Source organism: Lithobates pipiens, unplaced genomic scaffold (assembly GCF_037356315.1).
Source record: "Lithobates pipiens isolate NorthernLeopardFrog02 unplaced genomic scaffold, aLitPip1_a1.2 Scaffold_10, whole genome shotgun sequence".
NCBI classification, from domain to species: Eukaryota; Metazoa; Chordata; class Amphibia; order Anura; family Ranidae; genus Lithobates; species Lithobates pipiens.
In genome coordinates, this window is record NW_027507686.1 from 158,061,550 (window position 1) to 158,077,545 (window position 15,996).

General features: G+C 41.4%; 1 protein-coding gene across 1 annotated transcript in view; it reads left to right on the top strand.

The window, feature by feature from the left end:
- Positions 1-15,996, top strand: part of CHD9 (chromodomain helicase DNA binding protein 9) — a 318,355-nt gene that overhangs the window by 216,356 nt on the left and 86,003 nt on the right. Inside the window, 5 exon segments of the mRNA XM_077458469.1 lie at positions 1,854-2,097; positions 2,518-2,694; positions 7,346-7,489; positions 7,683-7,938; positions 14,645-14,855. Coding sequence (XP_077314595.1) covers positions 1,854-2,097; positions 2,518-2,694; positions 7,346-7,489; positions 7,683-7,938; positions 14,645-14,855 — 1,032 coding nt within the window.

Below are 15,996 nucleotides of genomic sequence, written 5' to 3' on the forward strand. Positions count from 1 at the left end.
AAAACAAATGCAGCCACATCATCTAATTCTTCGTATGATGCGCTATATGTATATTCTGTTTTTTCTTTTGTTTTTTTAATATTACTTTAAAACTTTAATTAAAATAGTCTCTGTAAGCGACATAATATGTGCATAAAGTATCTCTTTGTTATAAAACACCATGTCACCTTTACAGGCTATAAGAATACGTCCTGGCACACAGTATATCCAGCAGTAATGGCTAATCAGGACATGTTTGTATACCCACCCTAGCTTCTGATTGGCAGCTACCAGTGGTCATTTAGAAATTGAGCTATGTGCTGTCAAGATAGAAATATTACTAATTGGCTGTTCATCCACCTACACCCAGACTAATAAGACTAGATTAAGGTTGCATTCACACCTGAGTTTAGCGTTTTCAGCTCGTAAAACGCTCATCTCAAAAGTTCAAAAACACCCAACAAGCAAAATCCCATTCATTGAATTGCCCCTGTTCACATCTGAGCATTCTGTCGCCTAAAGCAAAAGGCCTGAAGCTCAAAAAAGTACACAAGGTTCTTTTTGGGCAGATTACAGGTGTTTTTTGACCTGCACAAAATCACGACAAAAATGCAAGACTTTCTGCCTGGAAACGATATGCTCAGGTGCGAATGCAGCCTTGCGTATACCTGTCACTTTTCCCCTGAATTGCTTGGGATTGCAATCTGTGCGAAAATGTAAAGTCTGTTGGTTGGTGTGATTTAAACAAGGATGCTAGACAGTTCATAAACATTCAGGTCTGCCCTTCACTTATGCAGTTTATTTTAATAAGTATCAAATAATGTACATTCTTTTTTGATTTAAGCCCATGACTGACCTTTTTTGTAGCAAATTTCCTCTTTTATAAATGTTAGGGCATTGCATAGAGTATCTCACAGATCACAGTAGAAAGAAATCCAGTTTGCTGCATGATTTTGCCACCAGAAACAAGAGTGCCAAGTTAATTGCAACCTCAACACAGCAGAGAACAATTTGGTGTGAATTTAACAGATAGGCTGCTTTCACACTGGGGCGGGAGCAGCGTCGGCTTTACCGTCGTTTTAGCGGCGGTGTGCGGGCGCTAGCGGGGTGGTTTTGACCCCCGCTAGCGGCCGAAAAGGGGTTAAACCCGCCCGCAAAGCGCCGCTGCAGCGGCGCTTTGCCGGCGGTATTGCCGCGGTGTCCCATTGATTTCAATGGGTACGAGCGGTATAGGAGCGGTGAATACACCGCTCCTTCACCGCTGCAAAGATGCGGCTAGCAGGACTTTTTTCACCGTCCTGCCAGCGCATCGCTCCAGTGTGAAAGCCCTCCGGCTTTCACACTGGAGTTAAAGGGGCCGTTTTTTTTCAGGCGTTACACAGGCGCTATTTTTAGCGCTGTAATGCCTGAATACCGCCCCAGTGTGAAAGCAGCCATAAGTTCATCTTTTGGGAGCATGCTACACATTACACCCATACAGCCGCATCCTTCATTCACTGCGATCTGTGAATGCGTGGACTATAAGTATTGTCTGCCAATGTGACGGATAGCTTGTAGTTCTCAAACTGTGAGGGCAATGGTGAACACACTTGTAGTTCATTGATCTTCCTGCCCTTGAATAACTGTCTGCCTGTATGGGAGGTACAGGCAGACAGCTATACTGAGAGTCTGCAGGAGCCTGACATTGTACCCATGATCTCTTGATTATGGGTGCAATGCTTTCCAGGAAAAAATAATGTACAATTTTTTTTCTGAAGAAATATGTGCATTTATTATTTTTTTCCCAAAAGTTTAACTTAGCCTTTTAAGCTTACGAATTAAAGTCCCATACTAACATTTATATAATTTTTTAATTTTTTTTTTTTTTTCTACAGGCGGAACTGCATTCTAGCAGATGAGATGGGTTTGGGTAAAACTATCCAAAGCATAACATTCCTACATGAGATCTTCCTGACAGGCATCCGTTGCCCTTTCCTTATCATCGCTCCACTCTCCACCATCACTAACTGGGAACGAGAATTTCGCACGTGGACAGACCTCAACGTAGTTGTGTATCATGGAAGCATGATAAGCCGGCAGATGATTCAGCAATATGAAATGTATTTTCGGGACTCCCAAGTATGTCTTACTCAGCAGTTACAGTGATCACTTTAGCAATACCCTACTGATGCCCCCTATTTCCTCTAGTATGTTGGTATACCCACATCAACCAATCGGGTCCAGAGGGCAAGTCCACTTAATTATTTATTTTTTTGTTTTGGTGTTGGCTGATTAAATTGCCTACATGCTTCCCACATCATTTGGGTTATTTGCTGGACAGATCATTTGCCTGATTTTCAAGGTCTGCTCACATTACACAGCTTGTAGCATTACTGGGCTTCCTGAAAGATCTCAAAAGCCAGTGACCCACTCTTTAAAGAAAGGATTGGTTGCTGTGAACAAACCCTTAAATTTTCATAGATTTGAATTTTGTTTTGATTGATAAAGTTGATAGGAAGAGAGTGATGAATAATAATGAAGACTTGAATTACTTTCCAGGGTCGTGTTATCCGAGGGACATATAAGTTCAATGCCATTATCACTACGTTTGAGATGATCCTGGGGGGCTGCCCAGAACTCAATGCTATTGAATGGAGATGTGTAATAATTGATGAGGCACACAGGCTGAAAAACAAGAACTGCAAATTACTTGAGGGTCTGAAACTCATGAATCTGGTGAGTGTGTTCTTCTGGGTTATCGTGCTTTTTTGTGCAGACTTGTCTTAAAGGAAACCTGTTATGAGAAAATATGGAGGCTGATCTTGCTGAAAGTGCGAGTTGTCTGACTGAGGGAGATTTACTAAAACTGGTACACACAGAATCTGGTGCAGCTGTGCATAGTAACCAGTTTCTAAAGTCAGCTTGTACAAATTAGCTTTGACAATAAGGCCCTGTTCACATCGGCACTATTTGACAGGCCAAATCACATGTCAAATTGCAGCCTATTGCAGGTAACAGCCCTATCCCAATCGGTGTGATGCAGACTTTGCGGCACCACACCAATTTCCAAAAGTAGTTCCTGCACCAATTTTGGCAACTTCGGGGGCTATTTCAATAGACATCTGTGCATGAACGCGCACTGAAATGCGAGTTTGACGTTTTCAAACCTGCGTTCAATGTGAACGAGGGCTCAAATGTAGAGGCTGATTGATTACCATGCGTAGATGCACCAGTTTTAGTAAATCTCCCCCACTGTTACTGTTGCTAAGGCTGCAAAGGCTCCAAAGTCAGTGATCCAGAATATTTTTGCTGATCAGGTGATCTATCTTGACTTTCTGCAGGCCTCTGGTCAAAGTATTACAACAACCAGGCAAATAGTGTTTTCAGAGGGAGATCAGAATTGGCTACTATCCTAATATATACACAGTTTAAAGTGGTTGTAAAGTCTGGACTTTTTTTGTTTTCCTTAATACATTCTCTGCATTAAGGCAAAAATGTCCCAATAGCAGTATTGCCCCCTCACCCCCTAAATACTTACCTGAGTCATCACTTAATCCAGCACTGTCCAATGCCTGTCTGTAGTGGCTCTTCCCTCTCTCTCATTCTTTGCATTCACAGGACACAGCGGCAACAGCAGGAGCCATTGACTTCTGCTGCTGTCGATCAAATGTGTGAACAGAGCGTGAGGGCGGGATCAATCTGGGCTGTTTGTGTCTATGGATGCACACAGCCCAGCTTGGGAGCGAGCCTGCATACCTGCCCCTATAGCAAGCAGCTTGATGTGTGTCAGACAAGAAGAGGAGGAGAGCACTGGCGCAGGAACCCAAAAGATTAAATTCGGGGCCACTCTGCAATTCCATTGCATAGAGCAGGTAAGTGTACCTTATTTATCGGCGTATAACATGCACCTTTTCACCCTAAAAACTGCGTGTGCGTGTTATACACTGATTGTTCAGTTCTGACTGCCTCGGAGGGAACGGGAGAAGGGGGGTTGGGATGAGCACCGTCAGATTACATACAGTGAGAATCTCCTGTTTACTCTGCAGCCTCTGTAATAGGAAGTACTGTCTCCTGGGCTGGTAATGGATGACTGTTGTGTCTATCATAGGAGGCGGGACTTCGTATTAAAGATGCCTCCGAGTAAACAGAAGATTCTCCTGTATGTCATCTGTCAACGCCCCCCTTCCTCTCCCCTCTGTGGCTACAGATGGGCATGGATCAGGCTGCATTCTTGGCACTTGTGAGGCTGCATTGACGGCACTTGTGAGGCTGCATTGATGGCAATGGGGAGGCTGTAGATGGGCAATGGCGAGGCTGCATGGATGGGCACTGACCCTTATTTTGCTTCACAGTTCTTTATTTAAATTTTTTTTTTTCCCTGAAACTTTCCTCTTAAATTGAAGGTGCGTATTATACGCCTATGTGTGTCAAATGATGATAAATATGGTATATCATGTGTATTATGTTTTTTTAGAAAACAAATTCACCTTTTAGAATTGTTTTAATATTGACACCACAGATTGAATCACAGTTTGTTTAAAGTGGATGTAAACCCCATTCATCAAATTTGAGCTGGGCATATTTATCTGCAGTGTTTCCTTATCTCTCTTCAAAGCCCTGAATCCTGTGGCTTTCCCCTGCTTTGTTCTTCTGTTATCAGCATGATAACTTCTGAGAAGTTTTCCGTCAACTGTGATAAAACCAGCCTGAATTTTTGTTTCAAAAGTGAAATATAGTGTTTATAGTGCAAAAAAGGAAAAAAACACAGGTGCTCGAATTCCACCACAGAAAGCTTTATTTGTGTGGGGGGGGGAAAGGGACATAAACTTTATTTTGGTATAGCGTCACATGACAGTGCAATTGTCCGTTAAAATATCGCAGTGACGTATTACAAAAAATGGCCTGGTTATGAAGGGGGGGGGGGGGGTAAATGTTCCAGATGTCAAGTGGTTAAACAAATGTACACACTTTTTATTCATTTGGGAGAATCCTATGTTTTTATAAATGTAGTCTGAATTCTTTAAATATGGTCTTGTAGTGCAGAGAAATTACTGAATATAAGTCTTTTTAAACTGACACCACAGTGTGAACCCAGATTAAAGGTTTCCACCTTTGTTGCTTACTGGGAATCAATAATACACCTTCTTCCTGTGAACCATTGTCAGTATTGGTAATTAATTCTTCAAACAATTTGAGATGATTGTAGTTATTGTAGATTGTTTATACTGTGTCTAACAAAGCACAGGTGAACATATTGGAATTGCACTTCCTCTTGCAAAGGATCTTTTAATGACCATGATCTTTTAAAGCTGAGTTCCAGGTATGGATTTGTTGGTTTTTATTGCATAGTTCTCCGCACTGATGCCAAAAACAAAAGGCCTTGCATTTTTTTCAGTTAATGCAAAGCACTCTATTTTTTGGCCAGGTGAGGATTGTGTTATCATCCCGCCTGGCTGCCCCATCCAATAAGAGAATGCTTTGCATTCATTGAGAAAAATGCAAAGCGCTTTGTGACTGGTGCCTATGCTTAGCATGCAGTCCCCTATAATTTACTATGCAGCAGGGCAGCTGCTCTGTCCAACGTGTGACCTGGAATACAGCGGTGATCACTGTAGTAGCGCCAACTACTACAGTGATTCTCTGCTTACACAGTGGTTGCAGAAGTATGGAATACGGTATGCATGTTTACATTGGTCCAAGCTGAATCAAAGTAACTATGTGATAAGCTCCATGCCTGGAATTCAGCTTTAACAGTCTTGCATACAGTTGTGCTTATAAGTATACATACCCTGGCAGAATTTATGATATCTTTGCCATTTTTCAGAGTATATGAATAAAACACAAACATTTCTTTCACTCATGGTTAGTGTTTGGCTGAAGCCATTTATTATCAATCAAGTATGTTTTCAAATCATAATGGCAACATAAACCATTCAAATGACCCTGATCAGAAGTTTACATTCCCTGGTGATTTCGGGCTGATAACCTACACACAAGTTGACACAAAGTGGTTTGAATGGCTATTAAAGGAACCATCCTCACCTGTGATCTGTTTGCTTGTAATTAGTGTGTGTCTAAAAGGTAAATTTCTTTCTGGACTCCTGACAGACCCTTGCTGTACTGACAATTCTGGATTCTGAGTCATGGGTAAAGCAAAAGAATTGTCAAAGGATCTGCGGGGAAAGGTAGTTGAACTGTATAAAACAGAAAAGGGATATAAAAATATATCCAATTAATTGAGAATGCCAATGGGCAGCTTGGGCATCTGAGAAGATAAAGAGCCTAATCCACAAATACCACAAAAGATTTCAAGCTGTCATTGATGTTAAAGGGGGCAATATACAGTATTAAGAACTGGGGTATGTAAACTTTTGATCAGGGTCATTTGGGTAGTTTCTGTTGCCATTGGGATTTAAAAAGAGTAAACACAGCTGATTGATAATAAATGGCTTCAGCCAAACACTAACTATGAGTGAAAGAAAAGTTTTTGTTCTCATTCATATTCTCTGAAAAATGGCCAAGAAATCATAACTTCTGCCAGGCTATGTAAACTTGTGAGCACACATGTAAGTCTCCAGTCTCTTGGCTTCCAGTCTGCACCACCACCTTTAGCATGTCTGCTGTCTCTCATCCTCTCCTCTAGTATGTCTGCACTTTCTAGCAGAATGATGGATCTTTTGCTCTACTATTACTTTGCAGCGACTGGACAACTAAATATGAACATCAAGCAGGATCACCTCTGTCAATTGTCAATGTTATTCACTCAAAGGAAATATGGCCTGTGTGTACTGCAGAATATGCAGGGATCACTGATGCTTGTAGAACCAATCTTTACAGTACAGTTTGAAGAGTTTTCTAAATAAATAGGCTTATTCGGTAGAACTGCACTAGGAGAAAAATGCAGTTCCTGTTGGTCTCCCTTCCCAAGTTCATTCTGATTGAATGCTAGGGGTTACAGCTCCTAGCAATTTGTACCTTGCAGTTTTTTTAATGAATAAGCCCAATAGTGGATGGTAGTATACCTCAGAGTTGTAGCTCAGCCTATGCTATCAGCCGTATTTGTCTGACACACTTGTCTAGCGATTTTAATTTTTTGAAGCTCATATTGTCTGATTTTGTACTATGCCATGGTGTGATGATATCTGCCTCATGGAAATAGCTGAAGAATGATGAATGAATGACTGAGACACGAAGGTTGAGAAAGAAGCTGAATTTCAGCAATGTTTTAAGAGGAGCAAATGAACTCAAATATTTTACTATGGAAAAAGCAATAGAGTAATTTTTTTATATAAATAGTAGCTGGTTGTATTTTTTTTTTCTACTTCTACTGCTAATCACACAGCATCAGCTAGGTCTGCTTTTGTAAACATATGGCCTTTATCCCTAGGAACACAAGGTACTTCTAACAGGAACGCCACTACAAAACACAGTGGAGGAACTCTTTAGTCTACTGCACTTCCTGGAGCCTCTACGCTTTCCCTCCGAGACTACCTTCATGCAGGAGTTTGGAGACCTCAAGACCGAGGAGCAGGTACCTCCTGATGCCCTAAATTTACCTGTTCTGTTATTTCACTTACATTATCATGTAAAATCTTGGAAATCTGGACCTGGAGTGTAACTGCTGATAATACTTTGTGATTTGGTCAAGCTATTAGGAGGAAATTGTGATGTATTTGTGACACAGTAGACACAGTAGAGGTAATTTGTTTTTTGTTTTCTTAAAGGTTCAGAAACTTCAGGCTATTCTTAAACCAATGATGCTTCGGCGACTTAAAGAAGATGTGGAGAAAAAATTGGCCCCTAAACAGGAGACAATTATAGAGGTCGAGCTGACGAACATCCAGAAGAAATATTATAGGGCCATTCTGGAGAAGAACTTTGCCTTCTTGTCTAAAGGGGCTGGGCAAGCAAATGTTCCCAACCTAGTAAACACCATGATGGAACTGCGTAAATGTTGTAACCACCCATATCTCATCAAAGGTAAGGGTCCCTTGACTTCCCTGTGCTGTGTGGAAAGAGACATGCAGCTAACAGTCCAGAAATCAGCATTTGTAAGATTCCGACTCTTTAACCACTTTCCGTCCCTGGTACGTTATAAACAGCCTCGGACGGTAAGGGTGATATCTTGAGATATCATCTTTTAGGGCCGGGGATTCTGCACAAAGTAAAAGGAATCAGAGTGGCTAATGAGCCGCTGGGTTACTTTTACAGGAGGCAGAAGGGGATCCAACCCCCCCCCTCCCACCGCCACCTTAACCAGGCTCTCCTGTGCAATCCAAGAGCCTGGCAAGGATGTGGCCAGGGGGATCCGGCTCTAGGCATGCAGTGAGAGGAACGTTTGTTGTTCCTCCCACTGTGTGATGTCAGAAACCGGAAGCAACAAAAATTTTGTCACTTGCTGTTTCAGGTCATTGTTTACCATGGCCGTTATCCGCCAGGGAAGCAGCCAGTAAAACCAATCTGTGTCTGACTGCTGCATTGGAAGCCAGAGGATAATTTGGGGTCTAATAGACCTCAGATCTCTCCATAAAGAGGACCTGTCACGCCAATGCTATTAAAAGTTATGTTTTTCATCCCTTGTAAGAGCAATAAAGTTGATAAAAAAAAGTTAGTGTTACATTTATTTTTTTAATAATGATGAAACTAAATATTTAAAGCGGTCCCGTGCTCACGTGCAAATGTGATCGCACACGTAGATCCCTGCATGCACATGCATATGTAATGGCAATCGCACCACATGTCGCCAAACATGTTAGCATAAGATCTTCTCTGTAACTCTAAACTGCTAATTTTAAAAGGTTATTAAAGCGTTGCCTATGGACATTTTTAGGTACCGTAATGTGGTGCCGTTCCATGGGTGGGCGCAATTTTAGCATGACATGTTTGGTATCTATTTACTCTGCGTGACATCTATTTCCTTTTTTTTTTATTTATTGTACCTAACAATTGGGTATTATAGTGTGTTTTTGTGCAGTAAAATCTATTTAAGTTTTTAAAAACGGCTGTGCAAATTTCGTGTGACATAAAAATATGCAATGCCCACCATTTTATTTTCTAGGGCCTCTGCTAAAAAATTATATATAATGTTTGGGTGCTCTAAATAGTTTTCTATCAAGAAAACAATTATTTTATTTTTTTACATGTAGGAGAGGAATGCCAGAATTGGCCCAGACTGGAAGTGGTTAATAAGTCTTTCTAATAGTGCCGTCTTTACTGTCAAGGATAGGTGTGTCTGTGGTATTTTTTTTTGTACATTTCTTTTTATTGTTTTCACAAAAACTTGATAAGACAATAGCCTGACAACCAGGATTGCATAACAAACAACACAAGGCAGCAGCACTAAGCCAACAGTAAGTAGCTCCAAGACTAATATAAATCCCATTTAACATATTTTTCGAAATACGTCTGTCTAAACAAAACAGTCTTTTTTTAATAGCTCCCAAACCCATGAATTACATACAATATATACCCATAGATGTTCCCACTTGTAGAGCATCCTAGTAGAGAACTCCATATCCCTGGTCCACAACACTATACACTAGGCATACTGTTAACTCTAGAGGCAGGAAAATATAGTCATCTACAGTAGACGTATTGTTAACCTATCCTCCCCACACCTTAGGAACTCTACTAATATAAGTTGCCTTATAAAACGGTAGAGCCTTGTTGATGAACGCTTTCCAGGCTGAGACAGCAGGAATTTTCTGCAATTTTACCCCAAATTCACAGTGATTTTACCCCAGTTTTACCATAATTGCTGTGCCTATGGTGTGTTTTTCATAGGTCATGTGACTCAACTGCATCAAAAATGTGTTCTGCGTTTTCAATGCATTTGAACTTGGAGGCGTGTTTTTTTTTTTTTTTGTTTTTTTTTAACTGACCAAAAATGCACCAAGCTGGATTTTTAGTACCACAATGGAAGCGCAACGGACCATTGTGAAGACATAGAATTTAAAGGGAAACATTTTTCTTGAGCTTTTTTTGCGCTAAAGGTGCCAATAATGGCTAACAATAAATTCATATTAATTTAAATTGATATTAATTAAAAAGTCGAAAATAATAAAATTATATATAAATAAAAAAAACTGTAATTTTCGGTTTTCGGCCAAGTGCATCCTGCATTTTCAGTTTTGGCACCAAGATTTCCATTAGGTGCACCTGTAATACTAACATTAGCAGAGTATGGATCACCTTTTTGGGGGCCAAGGAGTCTACCAATCCCAAAAGACCTATTTCAATAGACAGCCTTATAAAAAGCATCATAGTTTCTTGAATACATTGTGTAACTTCCTTCTAAAACTGTTGTATAGCTGTGCATTCCGAAAATGTGTATAAAATCCACCCTAGAAAAATTGCACCACTAGCAGCTGGATGACAGAGTGGGGAAGATCCTAGTCAGTCTGGCAGGAGTGAGCTGCGTTCTGTGTAAGAATTGGTGCTGTTTGGGATCGAATACAGACCATATCAATCTAGAGAAAGTAACCTCCCAGAGATCATCCCAATCGTCTTTATCCAGTTGAGGAAAGTCCGTCACCCATGCATTTCTGCAAGGCGCGATGACCTTAATGGTATCTATACACAGTTGTTTGTATATAGTAGATAGAGCTTCAACTATATTATCTTGGAGCAAGGCCTCCAAATCCCCCATTTGAACAACTGAGTACGGTGGATCCAAATTGGGCATTGTAGGCATGGCGAAATTGCAGGTAGCGAAACAGATGCGTTGGGTAAATGATGCAAGGATTTCATAATATCAAATTGAAGGAGTATACCGTTCTGCACTACATCACCAACCTTTTTAACACCGAATGTAGTTCACGTACTAGGGTCCGGGTAAATGTAGAAATTAGGCAATTGGGGGTTCCTCCACAATGGTATGTATGGGGAAGTTTCCTGGCTGTCTCCCAGCGCGGCCTGTCTAGCCACTCCCCATGTCCTGACAATAGCACGCATAGCTGCAGTAAGAGGGTATGGGACCCTATCTGCCCTAAACAACAAATGCGTCAAAACCTCATAGGAACCAACTATGGCTGCCTCCAATGCTATCGAGGCATCATCCTCCTGGGATGGTCAATGACTAATTGGCCCGCCAGGAGGTACCATGAAAAATTAGGGATTGCCATCAGTCTGTTCAATTATTCACTTTGTTTTCTCACTGCCAAAGCACAAATGTAAGCTTAATGTCATACTGTAAGGCTCCCATGAAGGCTGAAGGCTCATGCTTTTGCTCATGGCTGATAAGGCACCCTGGGTTAATGAGGGGCAAAACTATCAATCAACACAGCCTCTAGTTTTCTGTGATGTAATCTTTGTTCTATAACATTATGTTTTAGTTGTCTTTGTTTTGACTATTATTAGCATTGCACTTAGGAAGGATATGGGATGGGTACTTAAACCCTAACCCTGTAAGAAGATAAAAATAAATAAAAAAAGAGGAAATTGGGGTGTGGTTTATTGAGCATAAGGAATGATTGCAAAGTGAAAGAAAGGAGCTCCTTAGACTTGGAGAATAATTTTCAGCTTATGGGGAATATTAAAAGGGCACTACCACTGAATACATTTCACACAGCCTGGCAGATACATCCCCAGCCTGTTCCACTCACAGGTGTAGGAACCCGCAGAGATTGCTCGAAGGCACGACTCACCTCCCACCATCTTCCAAGACATCAGTAAACCAGTGACATGGAAGAAGACGGTAACACAACAATCCTTTTCATATATCAAACAAGTGTCCAACATGCCCAATTTCCATGGCTCTGGAGATCAAGCATACACTTGCTGCAACAATATCGTATGTTAGAGAAGACATCTGCACCATTGCCACAAGGCTTCAGCAAACAGAGAGAGCAGGCAAACTACAGGGCCAACAAATTCATAAACTACAAGTTACTTCTACATTACACAGCAACCACCTGCTTGAGATGCAAAAACATCTAGAGGTCTTGGATAAGCGGCCACAGGAGAAACCTTAAAATCCACAGGGCACCTGAAATGACAGACCTGGAATGGATCAAAGTGGCCCTGCACATCCATATTTTTTAATCTCCTTAACCAGCTGCATGAATTGCCTGTTGAGCTGGAAAGATTACTGGGGCCACATCAGAGACTGAGATGTACCATAAGACATTGTGTGCTATGTTATAAACTATCAGTTTAAATAAAAGATCATACAAAATGTGCCTCACTTCACCTTCAGTGGCTCTGAAATATTCCAGAATCTCTCCAATATTGCTGGCTGCTCAATCTTTGATCCCCCCTTAGGGGAACACCACTTACTGTAAAGATGCCGGTTTCCATTTTTACTGTTTATTATCTGGGCCATACAGCTAACCTCAGGGCATTGGAAGATTTAAAGCTGAACTTTACCCATAACAACTTGATAAAAAATTATTTTCTTTAACAGGGAACATACATTCCACCTTAATGCTATCAAAATTAGTGTATGCTGTTAATTGCCTCTAACATTGCTCCTGTTTCTTCTTGCTGGAGGCTGCCATTTTGCTAAAACCCAGAGCCCCCGAACAGCAGTAAATCCTAAAGCGAAACTAAATCATTGATTTAACAATTTCAAAAAACTGTTACATTCCTGAAATTGCTAACTCAAGTTTTCTTGTGTCGCCAACCAAATCATCAAATGGGTGGTGTCATAACTGATCACATGGACTGCACCATGGCAGTTGCAGATCAAACAGAAGCAGCTTCCTTGGCAGTAAAGTATAAGGGGGTTTAGTTCCACTTTAAGGCTGTCAGTAAGATCAGCCTCTACAAACCCAGCAATGCCTAAAAATGATGAGCAACTAAGCATGTGCAGAGTGAGGCAGTATATTACTGGATTTTAGCAATATAGACACTTATTTGTAATGTGTTACCTGGCTACCTGCAAAAGAGACCAGCCCGAAGGGATCTAGCAGGACTTTAGTTATAAAATTAAGTTCAACTTTAACTTCATTCTGTGGGCAACTACCACTGATCTCTGTGCCAGAATGGTACAGTGAATTCCATACCTCATCACTTGGAAAACCAGCGGGAATAAAGATTATGTTGCTCCAACTTTTCATATTGCTGATATGTGTCTGTTGTACCATGTACTTGTGTTACAAAATATCCTGTTCTCTTTGCATTGCTTGTGAAATACCTGGTGATTGTATAAACAAAGACAATCAATATAATCTATCTGGCTTTATAAATAAAAACTCAAAACATAGTGACAAAATGTGAGCATGACTAGGATTATGAAAGACCTGGGACACCCTAGGGTAAAACAGAAAAATAAGTTCTACGGTGTGCTACGCATGCTGCGGCGAACAGTATGCATGGCCTGATTTTGCCTAACAGTGGCAGGGGCTTAAAGGGGGATCATTTAACAGAATCTGTACCTAGTCATTATTTACATATGGTTTTATACACACAAAAAATATATATAATTTCATCTGACTGAGCCTACCTTAAAGAAGAACTTCATTATAACCAGCAACTTGGAAAAATGAACACATCGGTGTAATGTGTGCAAGGGTCAGGGGTAATTAACATACAAAACAACATATAGAGTGCAACAGTCAGGATGAACCCTCTGATCAAATCAGAATCCTCCTTTACATTGGGGTTCCAAGTGTCCCTCCGTACATCAGGGTCCCCAGTGTTCCCCCTTCCACCATAGTGCCCCACTTACATCAAAGTTCCCCTTTACATCAGAGTTCCTCCTTAAAATACAATGTCTGCAGCATTCCCTCCATACATTAGAGTCCACAGAACTCCCCCCTTAGATCGGGAGCCTCAGGGTTCCTCCCTCAAATTGGGATCCTCAGGATTCCCCCCTTAGATCGGCATTCTCAGGGTTCCCCCTTACGGGTATGGGGGAACGCTGCGGACCCTGATGTAAAGGGTACCTCTGTGGACTGTATTGTAAGGGGAACAATGTGGTCTCTGGTGTAAAGGGGAGCTCCTGGTCACCACTGCCCCCACACTCTTCCTCTTCCCCCCTCCATATTAGAGTTTGCAGAGTTACTCCTTGCATCACGGTTTGCAGCATTCCCACTCCTGTTAACCTCACAACAGAGTTACCTTTTACATCAGAGTCCACAGGGTTCCCCCTTACAGTGCAAGGGGACCTTCTGCGGACCCTGTTGTAATAGAAAATGCTGTGAACTTTGGTGTAAAGGGGAACTCTGATGTAAGGAGGTCTCTGGTCACCAGAAGCCCCACCCCCACCCCCGTCCCCTCCTTGCATCAGAGTCCACAGAGGTAAGGGAGGACACTGTCCACTATGGTAAGGGGGGACACTGATGTAAGAGGGAAATGAGGACACTGATATAAAAGAGAACTTTTATATCCATGTTAGCCCCTTACTTTAGAATCCCCCACTGCCCTCCTAAATAAGTGTCCCCCTTTACCATACTGTATTCACCCCCCCTTACATCAGTGACTTCCCACAGACTGTTCAGCAGGGTTGGCTTTTTTTTTGTCCCTTCATTCATACTCAAAATGCAGTTGCCTTGAAATGAAGAAAAAAATCTTCAAGTGTGGTATTTTGGGTATTAGCGGGGGCAACACACTAGTTTGCAGAATTTGTAATGCCGCAACTTTGATAAAGTTCACTAAAGTTGTAACTACTGTAAGTATCTATCAACAATCAGTTTGTCATTGGGACTACTGTTTTAAGATCTTAAGAATAACCTCCATGTTTCAGGTGCTGAAGAGAAGATTCTTGGAGAGTTCAGGGAAACACACAATCCTATGGCTCTGGATTTCTACCTCCAGGCCATGATCCAGTCTGCTGGAAAGCTGGTCCTTATTGATAAACTGCTGCCCAAAATGAAAGCAGGAGGCCACAAGGTGCTCATCTTCTCTCAGATGGTGCGTTGTCTGGACATTCTAGAGGATTATCTCATGCACAAAAGGTAGGAGCATGCACATCCCTTAAAGCATAACTGAATTTGAGAACAAAAATGTATTTTATTTGCAGCTTACTAGTGCTAGATTTGGTGGCTGCATTCATTTTTATTTTTCAGGCTGAGAACGTTTTCAGCAAATACAGAAATACTCATTGATGTTGCCAGAAATGTAGTGTCGTTGCTTCATGTGAGATGACTTGCGGACAAAATGTTATCTTTCTTATGTAAATGACTCTTCCCATTAGCCACCCTGTAGTAGAGATTAGTGGCAAACTGCCCTGGATTTAGTTGAAGGAAGTTTGCATGCTGAAACCGCACCCAATTGAAATCAATTGGAGCCAAAACTGTCAAAATAAACATGCTAATTTTCCTGGATTAATAGGCATGGGGGTTCTCTCAGAAACATTTACCAATGGGAAAAACTATATATTTATTTTTTTCCTCCTAAATTGAAACATTTAAGGAGAGGTCTAAAGTCCGCTCTCTGCTGACGTCACTGGACTCAGTCGAGGCACTGCATCATCATGACAAAGTCTGGATCCACCAGGTGCCTGGACTAATGCCTGTCTCAGTGAGAGGCTGAGACGGCCGCTACCCGCCCCTCCACAGCTCAGCACTCCAGTGAACGTGAAGGAGCAGAGAGATTGACAGTCAGCAGCTCTCCGCTCAGGGATCTGTGAGAACAGAGCCATCGGTGGTGTTCGATGACTCAGTTCTCAGTGCAGAGGCGGCGGGGGACAGACGCAGTATCGGACCAATGCTGCATCCACCTATGTATGAATGCCCATGAAAAAAAAAAGGCTTATTTTTTAAACGTCCTATTCCTTTAACTACCATGTCTAGGGGATGCCCTAATCCTGCCTGTGAAAGGGTTAATCCCTGTGATTAGAAAAAGTGCTGCAGCAGCACAGACATTAGCTAAGGAAAAATGTTTTGCTGGCTTGTTGGGAAAAAAATAAGTTTACAGATCCCTCCAAGGGTCTGCTGTGTATTTTGGGTACATTTGCAGGGGTATGTTTATTTGGTTTTTATTTTTTGGGGGGTTTTGTTTTTTGTAAATCAATAAATGTCGTTTATCAACAGTGATAAATTGTGTTATTTTTTTTGCTGTAGCACATCCTACAGCAAGAATGCGAAAAAAAATAGT